This window comes from Mytilus californianus, unplaced genomic scaffold (assembly GCF_021869535.1).
Source record: "Mytilus californianus isolate M0D057914Y unplaced genomic scaffold, xbMytCali1.0.p SCAF_5, whole genome shotgun sequence".
NCBI classification, from domain to species: Eukaryota; Metazoa; Mollusca; class Bivalvia; order Mytilida; family Mytilidae; genus Mytilus; species Mytilus californianus.
The window spans coordinates 121,286,010-121,308,143 of record NW_026262701.1 but is presented as its reverse complement, the minus strand read 5'-3'; the positions used below and the strand labels follow the sequence as shown (position 1 = coordinate 121,308,143).

The window sequence follows — 22,134 nt, the reverse complement described above, 5'->3', positions numbered from 1 at the left end:
TACTGGGCCAAGTTCATTATAGATAGAGATAATTGTAAGCAGCAAGAATGTTCAGTAAAGTAAGATCTACAAACACATCACCATTACCAAAACACAATTTTGTCATGAATCCATCAGTGTCCTTTGCTTAATATGCACATAGACCAAGGTGAGCGACACAGGCTCTTTAGAGCCTCTAGTTTTTATAGGATTCAGCAAGTTTCCTTAAAACCAATAGTAAATAAATGTATTGAGTGGTAAGGGCTATTCCATTAAAATGTATGTGGGAGGGTAGGAAGGAAAGTTTAATTATTGAATGTGGGTCATGGGTCTTTTTTCAGTATGCATCTATTACCATTATGCAAAATTATCTAAAAAATGGTTCTTGGTTGTAGGGATATTTTGAAAGTCACTTCCTACCCTCCCACATACATTTTAATGGAATAGCCCTAACTTAAAAAAATGTATTGCATACTTAGATCTATTACATTTTAAAGATCTTTCCGTTTACAGGTTCACAAGGAGCAGTGCAACAAGTTTTGATACAACCTCAGGCAACAAGATCAACGGCACCAAGTCCAGGGGTTAGCCAACATAATATAGCCCCCAAACCTATGACACAACAAACAGTTCAAAGTCCACCTCAGAGTCAATATCAAGGTATATATATAGAGTAACAAGCTATTCTTGCAAACAATTTTATTATTTCTGAATTTTTTAATCATTGACAATGATTGAGTCAGCAAAATAATCTAAAATTAGCATTATGAGAAATTACAAAACAATTATTAAATTAAGTTTTCCTCACCTTTTAGAACTTTTTCTTCTTATGTCAATTTTACATGATTTTAACTCTTAGCAATACTTATACAAGAATAGATCATGACATATGTAAACAAAAGTAGGATTAATAACCTTACAAGTCCATAGCTGTATTGATGTCCTTGGTGACTTCTTGTAGGTTGTGAGCACATAACTTTAATAAATATATTTATAGAGAGCTGGCTTTGTGGATATTTTTTTTTTAGTAAAACCCTTCATAGATCCACAGAATTATATATAATTCAGTGATTAATAATTTTGCAATACTGTAAAAGTATAAATCGCAAAAACTACACACCAATAATTTTACTTTAGAAAACCAAGAAATTGGAATAGGTAAATAAAAGAATTGCAGTGGTATTCTTTATCTATTTAATTCATTAGAGTGTCACATGATATAGAAGTCATGGGTTAAGCAACACATGTTACTAGGAAAACTTTAAACAACACTTTAAATGAAATATGGTGCATTATATGAAAGTTTTATTTTATCAACATATCTATGATTAAAGGGTTCTAGAGAATATGTTTGAATACTTGTAATTAATACAAATGATAGTTAGGAATCTTTATATTAAATCTTGTTTTTCCAGGGACTTTTAAGTCACCAAATTCAATGACCACTGAGGCCAAAGGTGACATAGGTTACATTTCAGGTGGTAATCAGAAATCTCACAAGATAAAGGCCACCATTGCCACTATACCTGTTGCCACAGAAAGTTTACAAGTGACCACAACCATTCCAGGTTTGTTTTTGTGTGTGTATTAGAGAGTGAAATAAGGTATACGTCTACCATACCTACCTACCTAGTCCTTATTATGCCCAGAGGCACATAGGGCAAGGACTAGATATACATCTACCATACCTACCTACCTAGTCCTTATTATGCCCGGAGGCACATAGGACAAGGACTAGATATACGTCTACCATACCTACCTACCTAGTCCTTATTATGCCCGGAGGCACATAGGGCAAGGACTAGATATACATCTACCATATCAAGCACAAATGACAAAAAATAAGAAATGTAATTGCCACTTAACAGATAACGTGAGGGTACCCAAATTGCACCTATTTTGACAGTTTTTTCACCTACGTTTATTTATAATCCATTCTGGGTTTATTTTGCAGATGTATCCTTATTTACTATATAGTTGCACCAATTTAATTTTGAATCCATATTGAATCATAGAAAAATGGGTTTGAACCGACCTCCAAACGATCCATGATTCTGTAATGAGGAGTACCCAAATTGCATCCATCCTTAAAAATCGTATAACAGATGTTTTGTTTATTTCTTCAAATATTTAGAACAATTTGTCATTAGTCCATGCTTACTATTCATTTTTTAAGAAATGGATGCTTTTAACATATTTTATTTTCTCATTTTTAAAAGATGACTTTTTGTGGACGTTGCATGGCGACGTTTCCATAGATTTTACTTTTCCCAGTGAATACTTCATCTGTTGTATATACTGTGAAAGTGGTGTGCATATCTACATATATCTAGCTATGTTGAAAGACGTGCATAATGTCAAATCATAAAAATACAAATTGTTTAGTCTCTAAAAAAACTTGTAATTAAAGACTACAAATACTGTAAATTCAGAAATTAGGTTTTTATCATTGCGAATAATGAGATTGGTTGAGTATCGCAATATTAAGTACTCACATTCTGATATCTGATACATATATCTGTATGCAAATTTTCCTGAAATCGCAATAATTGATGTCGCATTATTGTCCATTCTTCAAGAATTGCAATGATAAATGCATGCAATGATTTCTAGAGTTACAGTAACTAAAATACATTGATGTGCAAACTCAAGCCTCTCATTAAAAAATTTGGAACATTAATCAGTTTGTGAGTGAAAGATGGGGGGTGGGGGGTTTACATGTTTAGATGTCAATCATTCCTTCAAGATTTTATTTCAACAAAGATTATTACTACAAATATATTTTCATCATCAATATGTAGATAAACATATCAAATTGATAAGAAAGATTTATCTTCAATCTTAGTATAAATGCAACAGGGTTGTTGGGTAGATAATTAAATCATATAAGGGTTATTCACCTTGAGGGTCTGTAAGGCATAACTTCTAACCCTATCCAATGTGCCCTCTTTTTCCAGTGACGGTGTAAAATTTCTATCCTTTATTCCTGGTTAACCATCTTTTCAAGACCTATCAATTTTGTTTATTGTTTTTTCTCATTCTGAATTTGTATGAAGTATTTGCAATTAGTTATTAAGCAAGCAACTATTAATCCTTTCATAAATGTTTAATGAACCTTTTCATGAATTTCAAATAATCCTGAATGTACATTATTTTTAGTACTATATATGTAAAGACAAGACAGTGTACAAAGGGAAATAACTCTTATTTATTTAACAGACATAACAAGTCTTAACTATTATATCTATCTGAATAATACTAGTACATTTATAGTGTATGTTTGAAATGTATAAATCCAATTAAACTGAATAATACACCATGTGTATTATTTGTTTACAGCATCACGGATGAATTCACATGTACAGAGTCCAAGGCTCTCACCTGTCCAGCAGTATGGTAGACCACAGCAGTATGGCATGCAGCATAAACCAACAAGACCTTCACCTCTTGTCCTGACCTCTGAACCTTCAGAGGTCAGAGATCAGAGCTATGATAAAAAAGAAGAGTTAATTCAAAATTCAGATGTAAAGCCACAGAGGGCATGTAAAGGAAAGAAATACAAAGAACTTGTTGAACAAGGTGGCATAAGGAAAGAGAGAAAAGTAAGTTTTAGAAACAAAAAGGTTCTGTAGACTAAGGTTTCTTATGAAGAAAGGAAACCATAAGTCAGAGATGATATAAAGGAAGGAAGTTCTCGGGCACTTTTACAGTGGGTTGCATACAGAGAAAACTGAATGTAGGTCATTGTATCTGATTATTAGGATTTGGCACTCGAGTTTAGTTTCTTCTGTTTTTGGATTCTGTAGATTTCCATGGGACGATAAGATAACATGAAAACATATACATAAAGGTAAAACAATTCATGCAAAGTTGATATCAGAAACAAGATGGCAGGCATATTTTTATGCCCCGCCATAGCGGAGGGGGCATTAATTTTACCCTTGTCCGTCCGTCTGTCCCGAAATTGGTTTCCGTTCTCTAACTTTAGTTTGCCTCAACCAAATGTTATGAAACTTATACACAATGCTTATTACCACAATACACAGATCAAGTTTGAATTTTGGTGGAGTACTTTTACCGTTCTTGAGTTATGCCCCTTTACAAATGGAAAAATTGCTGAATTTTCATTTCCGTTCTCTAATTTAAGTTTGCCTCAATCAAATGTTATGAAACTTATACACAATGCTTATTACCAGGAAACACAGATCAAATATAAATTTCGGTAGCGTCACTTTTACCATTCTAGAGTTATGCCCTTGATAAATGGAAAAATTGCTGAATTTTTCGTTTCCGTTCTCTAACTTTAGTTTGCCTCAACTAAACATTATGAATCTTATACACAATGCTTATTACCACAAAACACAGATCAAGTTTGAATTTTGGTGGTGTCACTTTTACCGTTCTAGAGTTATGCCCCTTTACAATTTCCGTTCTCTAACTTTAATTTGCCTCAACCAAATGTTATGAAACTTATACACAATGCTTATTACCACAAAACTCAGATCAAGTACGAATTTGGGTAGCGTCACTTTTACCGTTCTTGAGTTATTCCCTTTATAACGTTACATGCAAGCCGGGGCATCATCTATGTCCCATGGACACATTCCCCATTTATTAAAAAATAATCTTTAATGATAAAAATTTCAAAGCTTTAAAGATTTGCAATTACATGTTTTTAAAAGCATTTAAAAAGCATTAAAAGGTAAGAAAAATGAAGAATAATGTATTTATCTACAACAGGTACATTTGCAAGCATCTCCATTTCAATTTAAAATCAAATTTCTAGCATTGACAGTTGATTGAATTTATGTCTGGTTTATATTGACCACATAGTTATGTGTATACTGTTTATTTCATGTTGTACTACAGAATTTTCTTACTGATGACTCCATTGATTATAGTAGTGTAAAATGCTGTTGTTAGCTGTGCCTTTAACCTTACCAATTAAACTCAATTCACAACTAAAACATCTGACCCTTAGATGCTCTTGTTAATTATTCCTATTCATAAGGATACACTTACTACATTTAAGGGGTCTACCAAGATATATATGTATTAAATTAGAGATGTTGTTTTTTTCCAGTCATCTAAGGGCAGTACTGATTCGAGTGAGGAGAAATCTCCTACACAGATGAAGCCTCTACAAGATCCTCCTGATCCTGCCTCTCTACTGACAGATCAAACCTCTGAGCCTACAACAACAAGTGAAACAAAGACTGTAACATTTAGTACTTCTCCTAGTATATGTATGCCTGCTCCACTCACAACGACCATGCCAACAGCTGCAGACGGCAAGCCTCCGGAAAGCCCAAGGGTAATTTATAACAGTTTTCCACAAAAAATTGATGGACCATATTTGATATTTGAATTACAGCAGCATTTAATTTACTGTATTTATTTAAATTTATGAATAGATTGTAACATTAGGCCAGTATCAAAAATTCTTCTTAAGTTAGTTTATTATCAAGTGATATCAATGAAGTCAAAGATTCATTTCTAGTGAGCTTTGTATGATTAAAAAGACTTTATAGTAAGGACAAGATTCATTACAGGCCTTATTTGGCTTAATTTTCATTGAAATTAGAAATTTTGATTTTATGTTTATTTTAAAGTTATGAGGTAATTAAAAAGATAACTTGATGTGCATATTACATGTTATAATTTCTATTTCAGAAGACAAAGATCAAGCCACCACCATTACCTGTCAATGTTTTACAGTGTGCCTCATCAATACAGTCCCCAAGCAGTACCAATAGTCCAAGGAGGGTAACATTCAAAAAGTCAGTGCTAGATGGCATGGAAAAGTAAGCTTCCATCGTTGTCTGTATAAACTTTTTGTTGTATTATGTGTTTTTATTTATAAAATAAGATTTTGGGTATATGTTAATGAGACAGCAATCCAACAACACACAGCTAGAGGGCAACATCCAGTCTTCATCATTAGACAAGAGTCTATCAAATATGTCCAACTCTAAATAACTCGTAAGTCTATAAATTAGTTGTGAATAAATCATAGAAACACTCACCTACACCAAATTCTTCATATAATACAAAATAGTAAGATATGACGACAACCATGGATGAGGATGATTGTATAACAATATAAAAAATTAAGAAGATAAGGTATTATTGCCAATGAGACAACTCTCCACCTGAGACTATATGACGTCAATTACTTACTACAGATTATGTTGGAGAAATGTTATCTATTTCTATGGAATACTTCTATTTATATCAATGTTGGAGAAATGGTATCTATTTCTATGAAGTACTTCTATTTACTGTAAACCGGGAAATTATTGCGGTAAGAGTTGAAACACGAAAATAAAACGATCGTGAAAATTTCAAGGAAACTCTATTCATAAGATGAAGGCCATTCATGTACGTATATGTATAGGACCACTGTATAACACCAAGTTTAAATAAGATAGATCTATTCCTTAAATCATAACTTTATTTCTAAATGAAAAGCAATGATAGAAATCCTGACTTTTACTCAAGTTAATCTTTTAAAACCAAGCAAGCGGACAATACGGATATTGTTTTGTAAACAACAATCGCTACAGATATGTAAATGACACCTGTCAATCAGTTTTTAAAATTATTACTTCATTGTATCTGCTACACAGATAAATCAGATTAAAAGTTCGATTAAATAGCATTAATCTTGACAGCATTTAATTCACTCTTAATTAGGTCTTCTTTACTGTTTATTGTGTATGTGTTTTTACAAGCAAACATAATCTCCTTTAACATTAATGAACCGAAAACAAAAGATTTCTGATTGGTTTTATCACTTGATTTACGATACATGTAAAGTAGACTTGCTACATGTTTCTTCCAAATTTTCTTTCAATTTTACCCCTTTAACAATTTTACGGCTATAACTAATATATTTCAATTATACTGACACCTGCCTTTCTCCGAGGGCAATCAGAATACTGGCAGTTTTCGGTAAACTTATAAATTAGTGAGAAAGAAAGAAAATTAAGGAAATAGTAGCAAGTCTACTGGTAAAGCTATTCACTTTCTAAAGCATTTATGAAAATATTTATATAGGCCACTGGGATATCGCGAATTCAAAACTGCGTGAAATTAGATTGTGTTAATAAATCGCGAAAAAAAGACGGCGCGAAAATTTCCCGGTTTTCAGTATATTAATGTTGGAGAAATGTTATCTATTTCTATGGAGTACTATCTATATCAATTGAAAGTAAAACTGTCACAGTACTTTTCATGGTATAATTCATTTTCGCTAGCCAATGGTTACGATCCAGTCCCCTCCTCTCCACCCTTGGCAGATTAAGCCAACATTTGTGATTACAATGCCTCACCATCTTCCGTAGATAAAAGTCACGCCCATTCCAACTACATCATTCTTGACCAATGGTAGCTCTTGAACTCTCTTCTGTGTGGAGGTGTAAAAAAGGTCTAGTGTTTACAAATTTCGTGAAGCAGAAACCATAAACATGCGTTTACATTCCAACATTTTCGCGAGAAATATACACAGGAACTCCAATTAGTTCATTAAAATTGTCACTAAATATCGTCCTATGATTTGGGGGAAAAGACTTGTTGCACAACAGCACGTGGCAATTATTTATTTACATTTTCTACATTTACACGTGATCATCTTAAAGGCGCTTTTTGATTGGATGCAGCCAGCTACAACTGTGACCAATGGGATTCATTACCTCGTGGATCCAATATTCTATCTTTATCCGCCAAGGATGGAGAGGAGAGGACTGGATCGTAACCCTTTGCTAGCGAAGATGGGTATAATTTATTTTGTGAAATTGAACAATGATGTCTTATATTTTTCCAGCCGCTTTCAAAAATAACCTTTTGGTTAGCTTTTCTAATGCTTGAACTGAGGGTCTGGACTGGGGATCTTCATTTCTACATTCTTTAATTTTTAGGGCATTTTTCTCTATTAATATTTTGGTCCATTATTCTTTATTAATTATATTTTAACATCCTATTATTCACTGTTCTTTATTTTTTGTTCATTATTCTCAGTTCATAATATTTTTTTACCAGTTATTCTCTAATATTTATATTTTAACATCCTTTTATTTCCTATTCTGTAGACCCAATCCAGACACATTTATTTCAGTTATGATATGCTAAATGGAGAAATCCTAGGGGAAAATACCAAGTCAAATCATATTTCTTATTGGTTGATTTTTTTTTCACCTGTGACGAAAGTCACAGAAACGAAACATAGGGATTGCTTTTCCTTCGGCGACGGCTCCATCATCAACAATTGTTCAAGTTTTCTGCTTATGTTAGTTTGATAAGAACTACTTGTGATAGATCATTTATATTTAATATAAAGTTACATTACTATCAGTACATATCAGTTTAACGGCTATTTTGAGGCCCTGCCTCCTAAGACATGGTCCAGTGACTTTGAATTAATTAGAAATTTTCAATGTTAATTTTTCTGCTTAAGTTATTTTGATAGGATCTATTTGTGATAGATCAATGATATTTTGTATGAAGTTGCATTACTATCAGTAAATATCAGTTTGACGACTATTTTGAGGCCTGCCCCCTAGGACATGGTCCAGTGACTTTGAATTAATTAGCAATTTTCAATGTTAAGTTTTTCTGCTCAAGTCAGTTTGATAAGAACTACTTGAGATAGATCAATGATATTTTGTATGAAGTTTCATTATTATCAGTACATATCAGTTTGACAACTATTTTAAGGCTCTGCACCCTAGGACATGGTCCAGTGACTTTGAATTAATTAGCAATTTTCAATGTTAAGTTTTTCTGCTTAAGTTAATTTGATAAGAACTCCTTGTCATAGATCAATGATATTTTGTATGAAGTTCCATTACTATCAGTATATATCAGTTTGATGACTATTTTAAGGCCCTGCCCCCTAGGTCATGGTCCAGTGACTTTGAATTAATTAGCAGTTTTTCTGCTTAAGTTAGTTTGATAAGAACTACTTGTCATAGATCAATGATATTTTCTATAAAGTTACATTACTGTCTGTACATATCAGTTTGTTGACCATTTTTAGGCCCTGCCCACTAGATCATGGTCCAGTGACTGAATTAATAAGCAATGTTGCTGTCCTTCAGATTGTCTTTTTCTGAATTTTATGCCAATAGGCAAGACATATCTCTGTGTCAACAGTTTATTGTAGGAAACGATTTTATTTAATGCTGTAAAAATGATTGTAATTAAATAAATGCTAGGAAAATGTTTTCTTAAGCAGAGTTCTAGAAAAATGTCTTTCTTTAACAGAGTGCTAGAAAGAGTTGATTTTGACAGAAGATTTGAACAACTACCACAGTTTGTTCCAGAAAGTACAGATATGTCCTCTCCATTACCGCAGAGTCCCAGGGGTATAATTAGTAACTACAGGAAGAGGGGCAGAAAGGTGTCATCTCTAGGTAGGTCTATATCACCATAAGAGGGACAGAAAGGTGTCATCTCTAGGTAGGTCTCTATCACCACAAGAGGGGCAGAAAGGTGTAATCTCTAGGTAGGTCTATATCACTACAAAGTCCCAGGGGTATCATCAGTAACTACAGGAAGAGGGACAGAAAGGTGTCATCTCTAGGTAGGTTTATATCACTACAAAGTCCCAGGGGTATCATTAGTAACTACAGGAAGAGGGGCAGAAAGGTGTAATCTCTAGGTAGGTCTATATCATCACAAAGTCCCAGGGGTATCATTAGTAACTACAGGAAGAGGGACAGAAAGGTGTCATCTCTAGGTAGGTCTATATCACCATTAGAGGGGCAGAAAGGTGTCATCTCTTGGTAGGTCTATATCACCATAAGAGGGGCAGAAAGGTGTCATCTCTAGGTAGGTCTAAATCACCATAAGAGGGGCAGAAAGGTGTCATAGATATAAGAAGATGTGGTATGAGTGCCAATGAGACAACTCTCCATCCAAGTAAAAATTTATAAAAGTAAAACCATTATATTTCACAGTACGGTCATCTCTAGGTAGGTCTATATCACCATAAGAGGGGCAGAAAGGTGTCATCTCTAGGTAGGTCTATATCACCATAAGAGGGGCAGAAAGGTGTCATCTCTAGGTAGGTCTATATCACCATTAGAGGGGCAGAAAGGTGTCATCTCTAGGCAGGTCTCTTTCATCACAAGAGGGGCAGAAAGGTGTAATCTCTAGGTAGGTCTATATCACTACAAAGTCTCAGGGGTATCATCAGTAACTACAAGAAGAGGGACAGAAAGGTGTCATCTCTAGGTAGGTTTATATCACTACAAAGTCCCAGGGGTATCATTAGTAACTACAGGAAGAGGGGCAGAAAGGTGTAATCTCTAGGTAGGTCTATATCATCACAAAGTCCCAGGGGTATCATTAGTAACTACAGGAAGAGGGACAGAAAGGTGTCATCTCTAGGTAGGTCTATATCACCATTAGAAGGGGCAGAAAGGTGTCATCTCTTGGTAGGTCTATATCACCATAAGAGGGGCAGAAAGGTGTCATCTCTAGGGAGGTCTATATCACCATAAGAGAGACAGAAAGGTGTCATCTCTAGGGAGGTCTATATCACCACAAGAGGGGCAAAAAGGTGTCATCTCTAGGGAGGTCTATATCACCACAAAGGGGCAGAAAGGTGTCATCTCTAGGGAGGTCTATATCACCACAAGAGGGGCAGAAAGGTGTCATCTCTAGGGAGGTCTATATCACCACAAGAGGGGCAGAAAGGTGTCATCTCTAGGTAGGTCTATATCACCACAAGAGGGGCAGAAAGGTGTCATCTCTAGGTAGGTCTATATCACTACAAAGTCCCAGGGGTATCATTAGTAACTACAGGAAGAGGGACAGAAAGGTGTCATCTCTAGGTAGGTCTATATCACCACAAGAGGAACAGAAAGGTGTCATCTCTAGGTAGGTCTATATCACCACAAGAGGGGCAGAAAGGTGTCATCTCTAGGTAGGTCTATATCACCATAAAAGGGACAGAAAGGTGTCATCTCTAGGGAGGTCTATATCACCACAAGAGGGGCAGAAAGGTGTCATCTCTAGGTAGGTCTATATCACCACAAGAGGGGCAGAAAGGTGTCATCTCTAGGTAGGTCTATATCACCATTAGAGGGGCAGAAAGGTGTCATCTCTAGGTAGGTCTATATCACCATAAGAGGGACAGAAAGGTGTCATCTCTAGGTAGGTCTATATCACCACCCAGGGATATAGTTAGTAACAAACAGTAAAAGTCCTACAGTTATAATTAATAGCTACAAAAATGGTCAGAAATGTGTTATCTTGAGGTAGATCTGCATTATCAAAAAGTCTGACATCTGTAATAAGTGAGTTGATTCTTTATAGATCTTCATATCACAAAATCATAAGGCTATAATTAGGCAGAAAGATATCCTCCTGATGTAGATCTACATTATAAAAGTTATGTGGCTACTTTTATATAGTCATCTCTAGATAGGCTTCCATGTCCTGGTGCTATAATTTCCAGATTATATACATTACTATTTATATGTTTGACAGACAGTTGATGCTTGTAACAATATTTAGCAAAGAAAAAAACAAGATTTGGGTTATGATTTGGTTATATTCATTAACAGAAGTACTAAGGGCTTTTCCATAAAAACACATACATAGGACCCAGGGACGGCACTTTGAAATCTCAACTATGGGTTGGTGTCAAATGATTAATAATGCTGTGAAAATTTAAATGTAATTGTAATTCTAAGAGAATTATTGTGAACATCTTTTACATCATAGAAAATGAAATGGATGTACATATATCAAATAAACATGGCATGCCTATAAAGTGCTGACATGAGGAAATGACTATATATTTTGGAGGGGCTGCATTGTTGTATTTAACCTTTCAGAAGTCCTAACAGAGCATGCTCCCAAGTTAGTTCTAACGTATTTATATTATTCAGAAGTATGTATTTTTAATCTATTTATTTTAGCTTCAGGTGAACTGACTCCCAAAGATATAGAATTGTATGAAGGACAATCTCCAAGTTACAAGAAAGTGTCCAGTGAGTCAGAAGGAACACCAATGGGAACTCCATTAGGAACACCTTTAGGAACACCTATGGGAACACCTTTAGGGACACCAATGGGAACACCGTTAGGGACACCTCGCACACCGATGACAGGAACGCCTAGAAGTGCTAGATTTAATGATGATAATATGTTCTTTGGTAAAAGTTTCAACCTGGAAACTTTGGCAGATACTGCAGTTTTGACCAAACCTGGTAAGAACTATTTTGATTAGTCCGTCTGTAACATAGAACATTGACCAAACCTGGTAAGAACTATTTTGATTGGTCTGTCTGTAACATAGAACATTGACCAAACCTGGTAAGAACTATTTTGATTAGTCAGTCTGTAACATAGAACATTGAGCAAACCTGATAAGAACTATTTTGATTGGTCAGTCTGTAACATAGAACATTGACCAAACCTGGTAAGAACTATTTTGATTAGTCCGTCTGTAACATAGAACATTGACCAAACCTGATAAGAACTATTTTGATTGGTCTGTCTGTAACATAGAACATTGACCAAACCTGGTAAGAACTATTTTGATTGGTCAGTCGGTAACATAGAACATTGAGCAAACCTGATAAGAACTATTTTGATTGGTCTGTCTGTAACATAGAACATTGACCAAACCTGGTAAGAACTATTTTGATTGGTCAGTCTGTAACATAGAACATTGAGCAAACCTGATAAGAACTATTTTGATTAGTCTGTCTGTAACATAGAACATTGACCAAACCTGGTAAGAACTATTTTGATTGGTCAGTCTGTAACATAGAACATTGACCAAACCTGATAAGAACTATTTTGATTAGTCTGTCTGTAACATAGAACATTGACCAAACCTGGAAAGAACTATTTTGATTGGTCAGTCTGTAACATAGAACATTGACCAAACCTGATAAGAACTATTTTGATTAGTCCGTCTGTAACATAGAACATTGACCAAACCTGGTAAGAACTATTTTGATTGGTCAGTCTGTAACATAGAACATTGACCAAACCTGGTAAGAACTATTTTGATTGGTCTGTCAGTAAAATAGAACATTGACCAAATCTGGTAAGAACTATTTTGATTAGTCTGTCTGTAACATAGAACATTGACCAAACCTGATAAGAACTATTTTGATTAGTCTGTCTGTAACATAGAACATTGATCAAACCTGGTAGGAACTATTTTGATTAGTCTGTCTGTAACATAGAACATTGATCAAACCTGGTAAGAACTATTTTGATTGGTCTGTCTGTAACATAGAACATTGATCAAACCTGGTAAGAACTATTTTGATTAGTCCGTCTGTAACATAGAACATTGACCAAACCTGGTAAGAACTATTTTGATAAGTCCGTCTGTAACATAGAACATTGATCAAACCTGGTAAGAACTATTTTGATTGGTCCGTCTGTAACATAGAACATTGACCAAACCTGATAAGAACTATTTTGATTAGTCTGTCTGTAACATAGAACATTGATCAAACCTGGTAGGAACTATTTTGATTAGTCTGTCTGTAACATAGAACATTGACCAAACCTGGAAAGAACTATTTTGATTGGTCAGTCTGTAACATAGAACATTGATCAAACCTGATAAGAACTATTTTGATTAGTCTGACTGTAACATAGAACATTGACCAAACCTGGTAAGAACTATTTTGATTGGTCCGTCTGTAACATAGAACATTGACCAAACCTGATAAGAACTATTTTGATTAGTCTGTCTGTAACATAGAACATTGACCAAACCTGATAAGAACTATTTTGATTAGTCTGTCTGTAACATAGAACATTGACCAAACCTGATAAGAACTATTTTGATTAGTCATTTTGTAACATAGAACATTGACCAAACCTGGTAAACTATTTTGATTGGTCTGTCTGTAACATAGAACATTGATCAAACGTAACATAGAACATTGATCAAACCTGGTAAGAACTATTTTGATTGGTCTGTCTGTAACATAGAACATTGACCAAACCTGATAAGAACTATTTTGATTGGTCTGTCTGTAACATAGAACATTGATCAAACCTGGTAAGAACTATTTTGATTAGTCTGTCTGTAACATAGAACATTGATCAAACCGGGTAAGAACTATTTTGATTGGTCTGTCTGTAACATAGAACATTGATCAAACCTGGTAAGAACTATTTTGATTGGTCCGTCTGTAACATAGAACATTGACCAAACCTGATAAGAACTATTTTGATTAGTCTGTCTGTAACATAGAACATTGATCAAACCTGGTAGGAACTATTTTGATTAGTCTGTCTGTAACATAGAACATTGACCAAACCTGGAAAGAACTATTTTGATTGGTCAGTCTGTAACATAGAACATTGATCAAACCTGATAAGAACTATTTTGATTAGTCTGACTGTAACATAGAACATTGACCAAACCTGGTAAGAACTATTTTGATTGGTCCGTCTGTAACATAGAACATTGACCAAACCTGATAAGAACTATTTTGATTAGTCTGTCTGTAACATAGAACATTGACCAAACCTGATAAGAACTATTTTGATTAGTCATTTTGTAACATAGAACATTGACCAAACCTGGTAAACTATTTTGATTGGTCTGTCTGTAACATAGAACATTGATCAAACGTAACATAGAACATTGATCAAACCTGGTAAGAACTATTTTGATTGGTCTGTCTGTAACATAGAACATTGACCAAACCTGATAAGAACTATTTTGATTGGTCTGTCTGTAACATAGAACATTGATCAAACCTGGTAAGAACTATTTTGATTAGTCTGTCTGTAACATAGAACATTGATCAAACCGGGTAAGAACTATTTTGATTGGTCTGTCTGTAACATAGAACATTGATCAAACCGGGTAAGAACTATTTTGATTGGTCTGTCTGTAACATAGAACATTGATCAAACCGGGTAAGAACTATTTTGATTAGTCTGTCTGTAACATAGAACATTGATCAAACCTGATAAGAACTATTTTGATTAGTCTGTCTGTAACATAGAACATTGACCAAACCTGGTAAGAACTATTTTGATTAGTCTGTCTGTAACATAGAACATTGATCAAACCGGGTAAGAACTATTTTGATTGGTCTGTCTGTAACATAGAACATTGATCAAACCTGGTAAGAACTATTTTGATTGGTCTGTATGTAACATAGAACAGGTATAGATTCTTTGCTGTTATAAACAGATACTGCAGTCTTGATCAAACCTGGAAAGAACTATTTTGACTGGTCTGTATGTAACATAGAACTGGTATAGATTCTTTGCTGTTATAAACAGATACAGGGGTTTTGATACAATTAGGAAGAGAGTATAAAAACTAAGGCATTTATTGTAGTCTTGACTTAATATCAGTTGTTTGATTGATTGATATCTGGTAGATTTGAATGATGTCCTTACTGATGCCAGGTAGATATGAGAATGTCCTTACTGATGCCAAGTAGATTTGAGAAAATGTCCTTACTGATGCCAGGTAGATTTGAGAAAATGTTCTTACTGATGCCAGGTAGATTTGAAAAAAAATCCGTACTGATGCCAAGTAAATTTGAGAAAGTCCTTACTGATGCCAGGTAGATTTGAGAAAGTCCTTACTGATGCCAGGTAGATTTGAGAATGTCCTTACTGATGCTAAGTAGATTTGAGAAAGTCCTTACTGATGCCAAGAAGATTTGAGAATGTCCTTAAAAAAACAAGGACTTTTTATTCCAGTGACTGAATGTCTGCTGATATTTTTCTGATTACCTTTTACATTTTTTGAAAAAAAGATTGGATTTTTACTGGCACTTTTTTTTATTACATTGTACCTCTTACAACATGGAACAGATTGGATTAGACCCATAGATGCCAACCATTATGATTTACCCATAATTGCTACGAATTTTGGACCAAAATTGCAGTGTTACGATTAACAGTGTGCTTGTTATGGATTTTAGTTCATTACCCTTTCAGAACAGTTCCCTGGTTAGATATTGTTTTGATCAATGTGATGCCTTATTTTAGGTTATAATTTTGTAACAATAAGCCCTTTCATGATTCAGATTATTAAATTCTTTCGGGTTTCTCTGGACTATAGTAGAAAGCAATCTATTTCTTGTTCGATTCCGAATAATTAATGAACCCGGCAGGTATGATGTCTGATGGAACAATTGAATTTCTGCAATAAGAAAAGAAAACTTGGACAACGAAATTGAAAACTGGAGCATTATGCCTTTTGCAAATATTTTGTGAACAAGACTTCCATTCAGCATGATGGTCGGTTTTCCTCATGTGCTCATCAACTTTGAATCATAGTTGTCATAAATAAAGAAAGGAAGTCTTTTATTTGTCACTGTGTGCCTAGTTGTTAGTATGATTATTATAAAATTTAATAAAAAAAATATTATTACTAAAAAGAGTCATCAATTACGGAAATCTTAATACTTTTTATGCCCCCACTATAGTAGAGGGGGCATTAAGTTTTACTCTTGTCCGTCTGTAAGTCTGTCCTTATGTCCCAAAGTTGGTTTCCGTTCTCTTACTTTAGTTTGCCTCAACCAAATGTTATGAATCTTATATGCAATGCTTATAACCAGAAAACACAGATCAAGTTTGAATTTCAGTGGCTTCACATTTACTGTTATGTCCTTTTATAATGCTATATGCAAGCGGGGGCATAATCAATCTGTGTCCTACGGACACATTCCCCATTCATTTACTGATTGCAACAAAAGAGGGTTGGCATCTATGCATGATGTCTATCAGCAGTTTTACTGATAACTTTTTACAATAACCAACTCTATTATAGAAAAGAGTTAAATGTTTCATCTCGACTGATTTTTACATCGTATGACCATGAGGGCATTCCGGTGTATTGTTGCCACAGACATCACAGACATTTCTACCCACGTGACTTTCGTTTTTGACTGATAACCGAACGCAAAATAACATTCCTTATCGCTTGTTATATATCAATTTCATCAATAAATATTCATGAAAATAATTTTTAAGAACATAAATAAATGATATGAAAATGTTTTGTCGTGAGAAATATATATATCAATAAAAAATCAAGAATACAGAAAATTTGTGTTAACGCATGCAGAAGAATATCTCAAGAACGTTTTGCGAGAAAATATGAATGCCTACTCAAATCCAATCTGTTAGAAAAATCGAATTATTACAGAAGAGTGTCCACCATGCACTTGCACTGCACTATTATTAGAACAGAAGAATAGAATGATATACAAATGGATGAAAATTATATATACATGTATACAAATATTAATATAATATATAACAACAAACCAGTGTATACTGATTTGTATCACTACAATATAATAGTAATTACAATGAGGTTGAATTCCCTGTCATTTATTCATCATCCACGCACTAACTTGTCTCTGAAAAAAATATATCTATGTACCTTAACCTAACTTTCAGGTACAGAGATATGATTTTTTTTTCTGAGACAAGTGCTTGTGACCATCCACAAGAACTTGTGGTCATCCGATGTTCAGTACTTCGGTATTTTGATTATTGTATGTTTTTCAACACACCCTTAGCTCACTGATTCAGATTAAGGGCCAAACAAGGACTTGGAATTTGGATGTTGGTATTGGCCTTTTCTCTGCTAAGCATTTAAAAGTAAGAACGAACATTGGTTATTTAGGAGTTAGAATAATGTGTCAGTAGGCTGACATGTCTTCCTGAAATTGGTTATTGAGGAGTTAGAATACTTTGTCCAGGTAGGGTGACATGTCTTCCTGAAAACTACTATCTCGTGAACTGAGACATTTAAAAATCCAGCTCAGCATGTCTGTCTTGAACAAAACAGGATCCATGTTTATATCACATGTGCATGTTTACTGATAAGCATGTAATACTCGCCACTGGACATTAAACATTGATCAATCCTTTGATTGATGAAATAAGCTTACTTTGTCTATGTCAATCATGTTCGTACTACAACACAGTCGTAATCAGTTTGATTTTCATTTTGACACCACATTACTGTTTATTTATATAATATATATGTGATGGTAAACTGTTTATTTATATGTGTGATGGTAAACTGTTTATTTATATAATATATATGTGATGGTAAACTGTTTATTTATATAATATATATATATGATGGTAAACTGTTTATTTATATAATATATATATGATGGTAAACTGTTTATTTATATAATATATATATGATGGTAAACTGTTTATTTATATAATATATATATATGATGGTAAACTGTTTATTTATATAATATATATATGATGGTAAACTGTTTATTTATATAATATATATATGATGGTAAACTGTTTATTTATATAATATATATATATGATGGTAAACTGTTTATTTATATAATATATATATATGATGGTAAACTGTTTATTTATATAATAGATATGTGATGGTAAACTGTTTTTTTATATAATAGATATGTGATGGTAAACTGTTTTTTTATATAATAGATATGTGATGATAAACTGTTTATTTATATAATATATATGTGATGGTAAACTGTTTATTTATATAATATATATGTGATGGTAAACTGTTTATTTATATAATATATATATATATGATGGTAAACTGTTTATTTATATAATATATATGTGATGGTAAACTGTTTATTTATATAATATATATGTGATGGTAAACTGTTTATTTATATAATATATATATATGATGGTAAACTGTTTATTTATATAATATATATGTGATGGTATATTTATTTGTTACAGATGAGTTTGGTGATGGTAGTTTAGGTTCACCAAGGACACCTAAGACACCAAGTTCTCCAGGACAGTTTTCCTCGTTGAGAAGAATTCTGGATCAGAGAAGACAGCTTGTTATGCAACTGTTTGAGGAATATGGACTGTTTCCCTCAGGTTTGTATCTCTTTCTGTCTAGTAAGGGAGACAACTTGTTATGCAACTGTTTGAGGAATAAGGACTGTTTCCCTCAGGTTTTGTATATCTTTCTGTTGATTAGGGATACAATACTATAATGTAACATAAATGTATGATATAAGATACAAGTTATGTTGATATGAATATTTTAAGAATTGTTTTTTTGTAAGAAAATATAATCACTTGTAAAAGTGACAACACATTCTGCCAAATTCAGAAAAAAAATCTGCCAGTAAACATTTCTACCTTACTGACTAATTACTTTTAAGTACAAGGACAACTTAATCATAATGTAATATAATTATTGTCTTTTGGAATAAGTATTTTAAGGATGTTATTTCTTTATAGCACAAGCAACAGCCTCATTTCAAGCAGAGCATGCAAGTATATTCCCGACCAAAACTTGTCTACAGTTAAAGATACGAGAAGTGAGACAAAAAATGATGGCTCAATCAGCAGCAGTAGAGAGGGCAGCTACAGGGGAGGATTCTAATTCAATAGGAAGTACTGGCAGCAATCAAGGCGGAGATAACTCGGGACAGGGTCAGTCAGAATGATGTTGAGAAAGATAACTCTGGGCAGGCCCAGTCAGAATGATGGCAGCATTTTTGGAGAGAATTCAAAGAGGCAGGTCCTTTTTGGAATGAAATGTATTTTAATTTTAAAATATAATATTTGTTACTTTAGATTTTAGTTGTTGTAAGTTGTGTATAAAGATAAGAACACTTGTAAATATGTACATAGTTGCAGAACAAACAGTATATATATTCTGTCTTGTAAATGAAAAGCAATGATTATTCTTGGGTACTAACTTTATTTAAATATCAGACTTATGTTACAACGTTCACATATAAATCTCAGACTTATGTTACAACGTTCACATATAAATCTCAGACTTATATTACAACGTTCACATATAAATCTCAGACTTATGTTACAACGTTCACATATAAATCTCAGACTTATGTTACAACGTTCACATATAAATCTCAGACTTATGTTACAACGTTCACATATAAATCTCAGACTTATGTTACAACGTTCACATATAAATCTCAGACTTATGTTACAATGTTCACATATAAATCTAAGACTTATGTTACAACGTTCACATATAAATCTAAGACTTATGTTACAATGTTCACATATAAATCTCAGACTATGCTAGAATGGTTGCTGAAATCTTCACGGTTTATGATTATGGAGTTGTATTGAGTTTGAGGTATTCAAGACAAAATGGCTGATATAGTTAATAATGCAATGATTTGAACAAATATTTGGTTGAAAGTAATTTAATGACTAAGTTATTTAGGCTAATAAAACTTAAAGTTTTTATTTGAATTGCTAGATTTATAATCAAGAAGTGAAAAAAAAAGTTGATTTTGAATCAAATTTATTTATCGTATGGATCTTTTCTCTGTACTTATTTGCCTAAGAAATTATTATACCAATCTACAAGAGGTGGGGATAATGTTTTGCAGTCTCATTCATCTGTTTAATAGTCTGTCTGTTTATCTACCACATACCCGACAAAAGTCGTGCAAAGTGAGACCTAGGGATTGCTTTTCTGGCGACGGTGTCAACAACTGTTAAGTTTTCTCCTTAAGTCAGTTTGATAGGATCTACTTGTGATAGATCAATGATATTTTGTATAAAGTTGCATTACTATCAGTATATATCCGTTTGACAACTATTTTGAGGCCGTGCCCCCTACGGCATGGTCCAGTGAATTTGAATTAATAAGCAAATTTTCAATGCTAAGTTTTCTGCTTAAGTTAGTTTGATAGGATTTACTTTTCATAGATCAATGATATTTTGTATGAAGTCCCATTACTATCAGTTTGACGACAATTTTGAGGCCCTGCCCCCTTGGACATGGTCCAGTGACTTTGAATTAATTAGCAATTTTCAATGTTAAGTTTTCTGCTTAAGTTATTTTGATAGGATCTTCTTGTCATAGATCAATGATATTTTGTATGAAGTTGCATTACTATCAGTTCATATCAGTTTGATGACTATTATGAGGCCCTGCCCCCTAGGTTATGGTCCAGTGACTTTGAATTAATTAGCAATTTTCGATGGTAAGTTTTTCTGCTTAAGTTAGTTTGATAAGAACAACTTGTGATTGATCAATGATATTTTGTATAAAGTCACATTTCTATCAGTACATATCAGTTTGACGACTATTTTGAGGCCCTGTCCCCCAGGACATGGTCCAGTGACTTTGAATTAACTAGATATCATTGAGATGGAAGCCATCTCTGTGGGCCCCGCTGTGAATAAAGTGTGGTAAAAAATTTGTATCTTTATCATTGGACATGGGGTTGTCAACTGAAACCGAAGTTTATGACCTTTACCTTTGACCTAGGAAGTTGTACATAAATTATGACACACCCTCTGGTGTTGGTTTATATACATGTCAAGTATAAACTGTGAAATCATAACGGTTCTCAAGATGTAGAGTGGACACGATCTTTACCATAGGACATGGGGTTGTCAACTAAAACCAAAGTTTTTGACCTTGACCTTTGACCTAGGAAGTTGTACATACATTATGACACACCCTCTGGTGTTAGTTAATATACATGTCAAGTATAAACTTTGAAATCATAACGGTTCTCTAGATATAGAGCGGACACAATTTGTTACGGACAGAGGAACGGATGGACAGACTGATCACTATAGGGCGTCCGCCATTTGGCGGGGCCCTAATTAGCAATTTTCAATGACAAGTTTTAATGCTTAAGTTATATTGATAGGAACTACTTACAATAAACAACAATATTTTCTATAAAGTTACATTACTGCCTGTACACCTCAGTCTGTCGACCAGTTTCAGGCCCTGCCCACCAGATCATGGTCCAATGACTGAATTGATAAGCAATGTTGTTGTCCATCAGATTGTCTTTTCTGAATTTAATGCCGATAGGCGAGACATATCTCTGTGTCAACCGCTTATGATTAGGATAGTTTACCATTAAATTCTTGGCACATCAACTTGAAACTTAGTGTAGGCTTGTTCATTTTGATATGACCTTTTTTACATATGCAAATTTAGTGTTTTGACCCAGATATCACATTTCAATAAACATGGAAAAATGATATCCTGAGTTGTCATGGTGTCCTGTAAAATTATACACACATCAAAATAGATTGTTCATGCATTGGATGTTACTTGAAGTTGTTTTTTATTAGAGTTTCACAGCTTTCATGTTTGAATATTATTATTTAGTAAAAGGAAATATAATTAACTTATGG

General features: G+C 33.7%; 1 protein-coding gene across 3 annotated transcripts in view; it reads left to right on the top strand.

Annotated features, from left to right (window-relative positions):
• LOC127700932 (protein capicua homolog) overlaps positions 1-20,217 on the top strand; it is a 53,767-nt gene extending 33,550 nt beyond the window's left edge. For 2 of the 3 annotated variants that reach the window (XM_052204661.1, XM_052204663.1), the window contains 9 exons: positions 493-639; positions 1,395-1,547; positions 3,319-3,581; positions 5,063-5,293; positions 5,653-5,783; positions 9,244-9,392; positions 11,910-12,200; positions 18,709-18,855; positions 19,225-20,217. In XM_052204661.1, the coding sequence (XP_052060621.1) occupies positions 493-639; positions 1,395-1,547; positions 3,319-3,581; positions 5,063-5,293; positions 5,653-5,783; positions 9,244-9,392; positions 11,910-12,200; positions 18,709-18,855; positions 19,225-19,433 (1,721 nt within the window). In that variant the 3' untranslated portion in view covers positions 19,434-20,217. The remainder of the gene's footprint in view (positions 1-492; positions 640-1,394; positions 1,548-3,318; positions 3,582-5,062; positions 5,294-5,652; positions 5,784-9,243; positions 9,393-11,909; positions 12,201-18,708; positions 18,856-19,224) is intronic. The other variant, XM_052204662.1, reaches the window with a different exon arrangement.
• Positions 20,218-22,134: the final 1,917 nt, after the last annotated feature.